The sequence below is a fragment of the Lampetra fluviatilis genome, chromosome 62 (genome assembly GCF_964198595.1).
Source record: "Lampetra fluviatilis chromosome 62, kcLamFluv1.1, whole genome shotgun sequence".
Taxonomy (NCBI): Eukaryota; Metazoa; Chordata; class Hyperoartia; order Petromyzontiformes; family Petromyzontidae; genus Lampetra; species Lampetra fluviatilis.
The window spans coordinates 2,794,329-2,805,447 of NC_136336.1; the positions used below are offsets into that span (position 1 = coordinate 2,794,329).

An 11,119-nucleotide genomic window follows, 5' to 3' on the forward strand; every position below is an offset into this window, starting at 1 on the left:
GCTCCGTCGTAGCAACGTGGAATTTACACCACTGGCTGTCGCCCACCAGTCTACACTGAACCCGATATTTGTGAGCACAGAGGGAGCCTTTGATGGGCTATTGTTATTGTCGTTTTTGCCTCTTGGCAGGCAAGAGACCCGCATCACGAGGTCGGCCACAATTTAAGAAATCACCCGGAGTGTACAAGCTAAGCAGGGCCCGAGCCTGGGAGAAGGGTGGTTGGGGGGATTGCTGTGGGCTGGCAGAGGCCAGCGCAGCAAACAAATGCACTGCCACCACCACAAAGCACCACTCAGCTCCGCTCTCGCTGTGTAACACGCTGCGAGGCTCCGTACGCCGTCCCTAAACCAAGGGTGCCAATTCCACATTGCCGTGGCGGGGGCGGCGGCGACCTGCTTTGCCGTTAAGACACCATGGAATGCGCGCTGTTGACGTTTCACAAAGTGGTACTGGTTTTATTGACCGTGGAGAGATGATGGGTCACCACCGATCGGAGGTTGAGCTTGGAAACGACCGTGATTTCAACTTCTAGTTTTGAATAAACGATCGGCGCAATCTCTTCGCCCGCGAGGGTCTCACGCTGGCGCAGAAGGTGCGGAGGGCGAGTGGTGTGGCTGAGCACAGGCTCCCGAGTCACCCCCCGAACACTCATCGCTCCACCACACTCAGACCGATCGCTCCACCACACTCACACCGATCCCACTCCTCGTCCACATGATCGATCATTCCTCTATCCTGCTCTGTCACTCCCCGCCACTACTCTACACTCTCGAGTCACTCCTTCACACTGCTCCACCCTTCCTCCCCATCACTCCCCCCTCCCCCCCCCAACCATCTCCATCACGCGCACACCCTTGTCCCCATCACTCCTCCACACTGTGCGTCGTCACACCACCCTCCCTCACTGTGGAGTCTGCCCCCTTGGGGTCCTCACGGGGCGCGGGGTCCGTAGGCGTCTGTGGCGCTGCCTGCGTCGGCTCTTCGGGCACTGACGCGGACGCCTCCTCGCCGCCCTCTCCGTTTCCTTTACTCGCCCCTGCGCACATCGTCACGCATGCACGCGCATCGTCACACACAACACACGTCACCAATACCTGCCATTCGCCACTAAGTGACGGTACCGTCACCACGGCGCCAGTACCGTCACCACGGCGCCGGTGCTGTCACCACGGCGCCGGTGCTGTCACCACGGCACCTGTGCCAGGCCAGGTGCACTTAGAGGCCACGTGAAGTGTCGAAGGCTCGCTGACAGGAGGTCACACGTCACACGTATCGTCGCACACAAAAACATCGTCACGCACGCAAGTGGTCAAGCACATCGACACACACGCACACATCGTCAGATTGCCATACACATCGCCACGTCAAATTCATTGTCACACCTGCTCACTGTACACAGCGTCACAAAACGACACAGTTGGTAGCAATCATTGGCATCGACTGCAACAACTTGGCAGGACCCCCCCTCCCCCCTTAAGAAAGTCATGAGAATCATAGCCCATGGGGCGAGAGCAGAGATCGGTACCAGACAAGGCAGCAACGTCTTGAGTGGTGCCCATTTATTTACACGGCCAATGAGAGTGGATGACCCCGATGACCCCCATCCACGGCACCGTGGCTCTCACACAGTCCACCGCGATTGGCCGCGCAGAGACGCCACCTCAGGTGGTGCCAACGCAAGTGAGACGCCCCCCCCCCCCTCCCGTGGCCTGGGTTCGTAGACGAGCGGCGACAATAATCTCCTGGGGTCAAACAAGTGGAATCAAATGAATGATGAAGCTACGCCCCACCTGCTGCAGGGCCCTCCAGCTGCTGCTGCTCCTCCTCCTGCTCTTTCCCGAACTTGTCCCGCTCGCGCGCCGCCCGTGCCTCCTGGCGCCGCCACTCCTCCGCCAGGTGGCGGCACGACTTCTTGTGCGTGAACCAGTGCAGCTTCTGGCACGGCTGCCCACAGTACACCACCTGGGGGGGGTGGGGTGGGCGGTCAGAATCTTGAAACAGAATCTGTATTCATCCCAGAGGAATCCGATGAGCTGCGAAGCTCACGGATGTCCAGGAGCGAAATCGCCCGGTGAAACCGCGTTCGATTCCCACTCACGGACCAAACACCAGTGACGAATATCCGAACCGGTCCTGGGCCTCCTCCCCTTGGTCGATTCGGTCTAAAATGAGTACCTGTTGCGGTGTGCATAAATCGCCATCACAACTGGGGGAGACAAAGGTGGCCGGGGCATCGTAGGGCTCCACTCGCTAATAGCACTCTCCCCGGTCGAGCCTGCGTGGGCTACGCGGGGGGAGCGTTGTGCGTGCGTGTGTGTGTGTGTGCGTGTCGCGGTGCACACCATCTTGCAGGCGGAGCACTTCTTGTCGGCGCCCTTCTCCCCGCAGGTCGTGCAGAACTCGGCGTCCACGAGGCCCACCTGGCCCGTGACGGCCTGCGTGAGGATGGACAGCGCCGTCGGCTCCCGGCCCTGCCCGGCGACGCCACCGCCAAGGGTGGAAGAGGGGTGGGGGAGGGAGAAATGAGCGAGGAATCCGATTGGTGCCGACCGGGCCCGTCCACCCGGCCCTGCGATTTGCCACGTCGTGGGGGTTTTGTGCCGTTGCTTATGGCGGGGAGGGGGGTGGGGGGATCAGGCGGAGGCAAGAGAGCGTGCGGGCGCCACTCACAATCTCGACGGGCGCGATGCTGCGCACCAGCTGCTGCAGCAGCGTCGCCTGCGGGAAGGGGAACTTGCGCACGGCCTCGCGCACAAACTTCTCCTGGTGCAGCGGGAAGCCGTCCTCCTCACGGCCCTTCAGCAGGCTGCACCGGCAAGGGCAAGTAAGGGGAGATGAGGGGGGGGGGGCGGGGGGTGAGGGTAGGATCACGGGGAGGGGTGGGATGGCGACAGGCCGGGTTAGCGTCGCTCTGGAGTTTATAACAAGGCAACCACACGGTGCATTGTGGAAGCCGGCACTACAGCTGCGTTGCTGCAGACGGTGCATTGTGGGAGCCCACTACAGCTGCGTCGCTGCACATGGTGCATTGTGGGAGCAGCCACGACAGCTGCGTCGCTGCACGCGGTGCATTGTGGGAGCCCACTACAGCTGCGTCGCTGAACACGGTGCATTGTGGGAGCCCACTACAGCTGCGTCGCTGAACATGGTGCATTGTGGGAGCCGCCACTACAGCTGCGTCGCTGCAGACGGTGCATTGTGGGAGCCACCACTACAGCTGCGTCGCTGAACATGGTGCATTGTGGGAGCCGCCACTACAGCTGCGTCGCTGCACACGGTGCATTGTGGGAGCCGCCACTACAGCTGCGTCGCTGAACACGGTGCATTGTGGGAGCCACCACTACAGCTGCGTCGCTACACATGGTGCATTGTGGGGGCCATCCCAGTATCCCTTCTCCGTCCCGTTCCTTTCCCTTCTCCCCTACATGACATCCTTGATGCCTCGCCCTTCCCGCTGTGGTGCGTCACGGGCACAGCGGTTTTGACATGAACAATAATGACCTTTTGAGCAGCCCATCAAGGCCGCCACCGCCACGCACTCCGTCACGGAGGTGCGCGAGGCAGCGCGAGAAGATGGCGCCCAGGTAGTGGATCTTGACGGCGAGGACCTCGTTCATGTCCTGCTGCTGCATGCAGCGCTCGCACACGCGCTCCAGCACGCGCGCACACGCCGCCAGCGCCTCCACTGAGCACAGCGGGCCTTCGCCCACCATCAGCAGCACCTGGCATGCACAAAAGACAAAGATTCATCCCCCACCGTATTGCTTCAACAGACTGTTGGGGCAAGTGCTGTTAGCGAGTAGCACCTATGAAGGCCGGCACGCCACACGAAGCGGTGGGGAGCCAACACTACTCATTCGAGGCCGAGTAGACCTAGGGGAGGCCCAGGACCGGTTCAGATAATCGTCACTGGTGTTGGCCGTGAGCTGGGTTCATAGCGCAGTGCGCTCACCGTTACACTACCGCTCCCACACACACACACATATATATATACACACACACATGTATGGACACACACACACACATGACAACCAGATCCAGGGGTCAGTGCCCGACACGGCCATTATGAACCTTCCCACACACACACACACAGACACACGCGGACACACACAGGGTCAAATGCCCGCCCTGTCCCCCCCGCCCCAACAATGCAGCCCCCCACCTTGACGGGGTTGAGGTTGGTGGTGAGGATGATGCGGTGCAGGGGGGCGGCCAGCTTAGCCGGGAGCCGGGCCTCGGTCTCGAGTCCCTGCGGCCTGGTGTAGTAGTCGAGGCTTTCGCGCGAGAAGAAGTTGTTGATGATGGTGACGCAGTCGTGCTGCCCTGCGCGGCACACATCGGAATCGGAAGGTTGATCCTGGAGGAATCCAATGAGCTGTCAAGCTCTATTTCAGATGTCCAGTAGGGGCACAGGGTCAGAACGCTACAACAATAAACAATACGAAAACACAGTAGGAGTGCAGAGTATACGAAAGATAAACAAATCACTAAAAAATATACTTTAAAAAACTAAACTAATTTATTTATTTTGCCAGGTGAAGCCCACTGAGCTATTAGCTTCTTTTTCAGAAGCGACCTGGCCACAAATGATAGCTCAATGAAGTGGCTTATCACGTGGAAATGTATCGCAGTAAAATAATCTCAATAATATTGAAGCATGATACTAAATGTGGAGGGAAAAACCGGAGGAACCCGGAGAAAAAAAATCCACGCGACCACGGAGAGAGCATGTAAACTCGACGACGTCACACCCCAGCAGCTCTTTTTCCACTGGCACAACCGAGCTGTGCTGGTGCCGTGCCGTGCCAGCCCGGCGGGGCTCGCATTGCTTTTCCACTGCAGAAGCCGAGCCGTTCTGCCAATGTCACAAGCGATGAGCGAGTCGAGACGCGCGTCGGCGACGCGGCGACAACGCGTCCTCGCGGCGTACCGACCAACGCTGCGCACGTGGCAAACGCGTCATCTGCCCCGCCGCGCCGACGAGGGAAACCGCGGGCGACGATATTAACAGATCACCGTCGGTCGCGGGCCGCGGGGGAAGCGAGGGCGAGACTCTCGCGTACCCACGAATGCGGCCATCTGTGCGGCGGTCCGTCCCACGGAGTTCACCGCGTCCGTCTTGGCGCCGGCCTCCAGCATCATGCGAGTGATCTCCTTGTTCCCTGCGGCGGAGGACAGGGGGTGACCACAGCCACCATGACGACGGCGCGGAGTGGCAGTAGGAGGGGAAGGAGGAGGTAGGCAAGGAGAAGGGGAAGGAGGAGGAGGGGGGGAGGAGGAGGGGAAGGAGGTGAGACACCGGAGACCCGAATCTCTCCTTCATGTGTTTTCAGGCAGCAACGCCCGAGCTGCGTCGACAAGATGAGAGCCGTTTGATTGTTTTCTTTTTTGTTTGGGTCTTACTTGAGCATAACAGTCCCATTAATACAGTGGGGTGGGTCTCCCAGGGGTCCCCGGCTAGCGGACCGGGGTCTCCCAGGGGTCCCCGGCTAGCGGACCGGGGTCTCACCAGAGAGCCCGGCGAACATGAGGGCGGTGTATCCGTGCTCGTGCTCGTTGCAGTTCACGTTGGCCCCGTGCCGCAGCAGCAGCTCGCACAGCTCGGCTCGGCCCTTGTACGCGGCGTGCATCAGCGGCGTCATCCCGTGCTGCGTGGGACACCCAGGAAGGGGTCGGGGGGAGGGCATTAGAGATGGGGGGGGGGGGAGACCAGGATTCTGGTTCAGAGGTCAGAGGGGTTGAGCCGGTACAGCTGAGAACTGGGGTTTTTTTTTCTGGAAGACTTTGCAGTTTTTTCCAGGATTTTTCTGTTTGCGCATAGTCACATAGTCACTTTAAGATGTTTTCTTGTTCATATTTTTGTTTGTTGCGGTTGCACCCGATTCAAGAGCCGAATGGCTCGCAGGGCTACACCTAATAAATGAAACTGAAAGTGTAGCGGAGTTGATGGTCTCAGCCTGGTCACCACCAATGAATCACATGGAGACCCAGAGACTCTCATTAGAGATCCATGTGAAAAAAAGGAGCAAGCCCTGGCTTGTAAGGGGGCCAGGTGGGATTCACACCTTTGCACACAGGTGTTAATGATTACCGTGATACACGACACTACCGTAATTACTACTATTGATAGCAAGTGTGGTAGTTCAACACACCGTGTTTGAAACACTTGTTCAACCACCACACTACTGTAAGTCACCCCATGAACCACCCAATCACTAACTCAAACGCATAATCACTCAACCACTTGCTCACTCCATCAGCCATGTACTCATTAACTCAACCACCTACTCACTCAACACACTGCAGGTCACCTCACTTATCTTTCAAATTCTTCCCTCACACTGCTCCACTCTGTAATTCCTTCCCATCATCATTATCATCTCCTTTCCTCTCCCAAGATCTTGTCACAAAAAAAAGAACACTGCTCAATCAAGGAAACGCGTTAATGACTCTTATCTATTGCACCTTCAGTCGTGCCGATTGTTGCTGACCGCTTGGCATTTTGGCCATGTGCTCAGCAACTTCGATTCAAGACAAATGACAGCTGGTGGGCCCCACCTCGTCCAGGCAGTTGATGCGGACCGTCTTGAGGCCCAGAAGTCTGCAAGCCTCTTGGACATTTCCTGCAACACGCAAACAGCCAACATCATCACCTTCACACACCAATACCAATAGCCACCATTTGCCAATACGTGACGGTGACGTCACCACGGCGCCTGTGCCAGGCCAGGTGCACACAAAGACAAAGATCCCCTGTATAGCCTGAACAAACTGTAGGGGCAAGTGCTGTTAGCGAGCACCTATGAAGGCCAGAACGGCACACGAGGGGGTGGGTGGCCAGCACCACGCCTGGCCGCCTTTGTGTCCCTGGTGACGATGTTTTTATGAACCGCACCAGGTACTTATTTGAGGCTGAGTCGACCTAGGGGAGGCCCAGAACCGGTTCAGATTAATCGTCACTGGTATTGGCCGTGAGCAGGAATCGAACCGGGGTCGCCAGGGTTGTAGCGCAGCGGACTAACGGCTACACTACCGCTCCCCACACACTCACTCGCACAGACTTTCAAAACAAAGTAAACCCGGGAAAGACTTCAAAAGTCTCACAAAATGCCAATTCCTGGATTTTCTGGGTGAATCCAATCCCGAGCAGGTGGCAACCTGATGGGCGAGTGGGTGGGTGAATTGGTTGGCGAGTTGGTGGATTATTGAGTGGGTCAAGTTGGTGTGTATTTCAGCGGGTGAGTGAAATGATGGGCGAGTGAAATGATGGGCGAGTGGGTGGATAATTCAGTGGGTGAGCTGGTGGATAATCGAGTTGGTGGATTATTGAGTGGGTAAAATTGGTGTGTATTTCAGTGAGTGAGTGACATGATGGGTGAGTGAAATGATGGGCGAGTGGGTGGATAATTCAGTGGGTGAGCTGGTGGATAATCGAATTGGTGGGGGAGATTGTGAATGTGGTTGAGTTGGTGGTGTTGCCACCTCCCACTGTCGACCAAATCGGGACAGATGTCCAAGCCAGCCTGGGTCTATCGGAGCCGTTGCTGTCTGAAACTGGAATGAAGTCCAACTCAATACCGATGACACCAGGTCTGGGTACAAATCAACTCCTGCTGCCACCCGAAAGCACGGGATGGGTGGCCTGGAGTTGTTTGGTCATACTAACTTCATCACTGTTGCGTTGACAATCAGGGCTGCGGGTTACGACGAACGCGACAACTAGGCCCTCGGCAAGGTAAGGTAAAAGTGTAAAAGCAACGAGCCTACCTTTACCCTACCTTTTACCTTACCACAATACAATCACTCTACCCTACCTTTTACCCTTTAGCAGGTAAGGTAAAAAGCAACGAGCCTATCTTTTACCCTACCCTTTACCCTTACCCCTTGGCATGTCGACACCTTTACCCTTTTACCCGGTAAAAAGGGTACAATTACGTTACCTTGCCGAGACCTAGACTGACAGCGTGACACTTGCGACCGAGCGAGCCCAGGCAGTGTAGGGACGGCACCCGGGACTCTTCAAATCTCAGAAGCTAAGCAGGCGCCGAGCCTGGACACGGTCCCTTGGATGGCCAACGACTTAAAAGGGGTTAACAGCAGCCTCGGAGAGGCACAGCCCTGGACTGAGAACAGCAGCCCTAGAGAGAGCATCAGCGAGAGAGAGAGAGCGCGAGGCAGCATGCGTCTCCCAGAGGCCCCATACACTCCAGGCCCAAAGCCTCGGGCTCGCCTTTCGACACTGCCTGGAGCAGCTCCGCCTCCTCGGCCGCGAGGTCTCCCTTCTTCGCGGGCGCCATGACCGCTCCTGTTCGGGGTGTCGTCGCCGCCGCCGTGCCCGCCGGGTCTCCTCGCCGCCCCTCTCTCTTCTCTTTGCCCGCCTGAGTGTAGATGGAGATGCCGACAACGAGCCGCGACCTCCTCGTGAGCCTGCGCGTACGCCGCGTCACGGTTTCCGCTCCGTGCCGCCCTCTTGAGGCCAAGGGGTCGTCAACGTGACGGCGGACATCTTGCTCAGGGGTGGTGAAGCAGGTAGGCCATCTTGCTTAGGGGTGGTGAAGCAGGTACTGTAGGTAATCTTGCTCAGGGATGGTGAAGCAGGTAGGCCATCTTGCTTAGGGATATTGAAGCAGGTAGGCCATCTTGCTCAGGGGTGGTAAAGCAGGTAGGCCACATTGCTCAGGGATGGTGAAGCAGGTAGGCCATCTTGCGCAGGGGTGGTAAAGCAGGTAGGCCACATTGCTCAGGGGTGATAAAGCAGGTAGGCCATCTTGCTCAGGGGTGGTAAAGCAGGTAGGCCACATTGCTCAGGGGTGGTAAAGCAGGTAGGCCATCTTGCTCAGGGGTGCGAAGAAGGTAGGCCATCTTGCGCAGGGATGGTGAGCAAGTAGGCCATCTTGCTTAGGGATGCTTTTTTTTGCATGTCCAATGTAGAGCAGCTATTTAGAGATTCGGTTCTCAGTGATTTCACCACATTACTGAGGGAAACAAATACCTTACACAGGGTTGTCGGGGAGGCCATTCTACGTAAGGATGCAATTATAGAGGACATCTGGCGTAGGGAAGTGTAATGCAAGGACATCTTATTCAACTTTACATCAGGCCGGCCATCTTAGTCAGGGGTTTAATTAGGGAGGACATCTTGCTCAGGGGAATAATTAGCGATGCCATCTTGCGGCAGAATTTAATTTATTGAGGCCATCGTACCTAGGAAGAAAATGAAACTGCTGTTAGCGAGTAGCACCTATTGAGGCCGACAGCACACGACGGGGTGGGTGGCCAGCACCACGCCCGGCCGCCTTTGTCTCCCCAAATTCTAATCGCACTAGGGACCCATGCAAGGCAGACTCGACCGGTATAACGCAAACGCGCAAAGTAATTTCCACACAGGACACGTATTAAGCACAGTTTATATTTTCAGTGCAGCCAAAAATAAATATATATTTGTTTAGACCGTATATATGTATACATATGTCTTTAAAGGCATGAACACAACATTTATATAAACCTGTAATTATTAGTACTGCGGTAACACTTGGTAACGGGGAGAGCGGGCACGGTGCTCAAATGCATCACGGGACGATAGGACATTGGCACGGATCCTGCCAGCAGCCGACTCCACCCCCCCCCCCAAATCCGCGGAGCACCGCGTCTGCCCTGGACACGACGGGCACCGGGCGTGGCACGGGTATCAAGATGGCACACACAACAATCGGGTGACGCGTGCTTCGAGTGTCACGTGCTGCAAGTAGCACGTGCTTCGAGTGGCACGGGAACCAATCAGGCATGCGCATCCGCTGGCACACGCACACACCACCCACACCACCCACACCACACGGCTCCCGCTCTCGGTCGCCGACGAACGCCGATCGTGAACACCCCCCCCCCCGGAGCCGTCGTTCGTTCGCTCCCGACGCCGATCGAACCCAAAAGTGACTCGAAGCCGTTGTCGCCACCATTAGCCCTCCACGTGCCCACGCGCGCCCAGGTGCCCACGCACGCGCGGGTGCCCGTACGTCTCTAAAACGCACGCAAGTGTATAACATGTTTTCTTGTTGTTGTTGTCTCGCTTGCAACGTAAATATTTCAGTTACTGTGGAAAAAAATACATTTAGCTTGTCGATTTCACCTCGAGATAACGTACATACGCACACACACACGGCATTACCAGGGACTCTTCCATACCTGTCAACCCCTGATCAGTGCCCCCCCCCCCACCTTATCACAGACCAATTCAGACCGTATTGGTCACCCGGCGTGCCCCTTATCAATCTCAACGTTCCATCCTACAACGTCCCATCACAAGGGAGAAACACAAACACGTAGACACGTGACCTTTTTTTGCCCGTAATTAAACGGCTGTACGCCGTATGGACCTGAAAACTCTAATTTCCATGGACAAGAAGAATACGGGGTTTAAACCGTACGCGTTGACAGGTAATGCCGTCTCCCCCCCCCCCCCCACAGCATGCGTTATAGCGCATGTTTCCCGGCACGTGCTATAAGTTATTACACTTTGCGTTCATACTCGACAATCATTAATATTACCCGGGGCGCTTTTCTCTAACGTCATCGTTGTTGTTAATTATTGCCTGCCACGTGAGCTTGCCACGTGAGCTTACCACGTGCTTCGCAGAAACACGAATTCGGATCCGTTCATCCTCTGGGTCCCGTGTCCTTGAAGGATGTCGGTGAGTGAAGGTGTGAGGGTGTGGGTGACTGGGGTGAGGGAGTGACTGGGGTGGGGTGAGGGAGTGACTGGGGTGAGGGTGGGGTGAGGGTGTGGTGACTGGGTGGGGTGAGCGCGTTGTTTACCGAGTCGCTCTCTCCCCATTGGCGAGTTCAGCCAAAACGTCATAATAAGGAGCGTCGTTCGCGTGGGGGCAGGGGGTGACCTTGGCTCCCCCTGGTGGCCAAAGCTACGAGTTGGAGAAGGGGGGGGGGGACGCCTTGACAACCACCGTGAGTTTTGTTTCCAACAGAATTGAGGGCCCCGCCTGACCGATTGCCGCATCCCCTGAGCTGACGATGTCGTTTAACTCCGCCACCGATGCGTCGCGAAACGCGTGTGCACCCACGTGACAATTTTATGTGTCGGGTGGTGGGGGTCTCGACAACACA

General features: G+C 56.8%; 1 protein-coding gene across 1 annotated transcript; it reads right to left on the reverse strand.

Annotated features, from left to right (window-relative positions):
* Positions 1–429: 429 nt before the first annotated feature.
* On the reverse strand, positions 430–8,455 carry ANKMY2 (ankyrin repeat and MYND domain containing 2). Its single transcript, XM_078881737.1, has 10 exons — positions 8,232–8,455; positions 6,560–6,624; positions 5,511–5,649; positions 5,065–5,163; positions 4,164–4,324; positions 3,503–3,723; positions 2,672–2,807; positions 2,344–2,472; positions 1,792–1,963; positions 430–1,037 (listed from the first exon to the last, which is right to left on the reverse strand). The coding sequence occupies exons 1-10, from the start codon at positions 8,296–8,298 to the stop codon at positions 865–867; spliced, it is 1,362 nt and encodes a 453-aa protein (XP_078737863.1). The 5' UTR covers positions 8,299–8,455; the 3' UTR covers positions 430–864.
* Positions 8,456–11,119: the final 2,664 nt, after the last annotated feature.

Bases quoted from the DNA above. Each gene is read 5' to 3' on its own strand.
- ANKMY2 (XM_078881737.1), bottom strand. From the start codon at position 8,298: ATGGCGCCCGCGAAGAAGGGAGACCTCGCGGCCGAGGAGGCGGAGCTG. The intron at 5,650-6,559 runs GTGGGGCCCACC...TGTCCCACGCAG, and splicing joins GCATCAACTGCCTGGACGAG to CACGGGATGACGCCGCTGAT. The intron at 2,808-3,502 runs GTCATTATTGTT...TTGCCGGTGCAG, and splicing joins CTTGATGGGCTGCTCAAAAG to CCTGCTGAAGGGCCGTGAGG.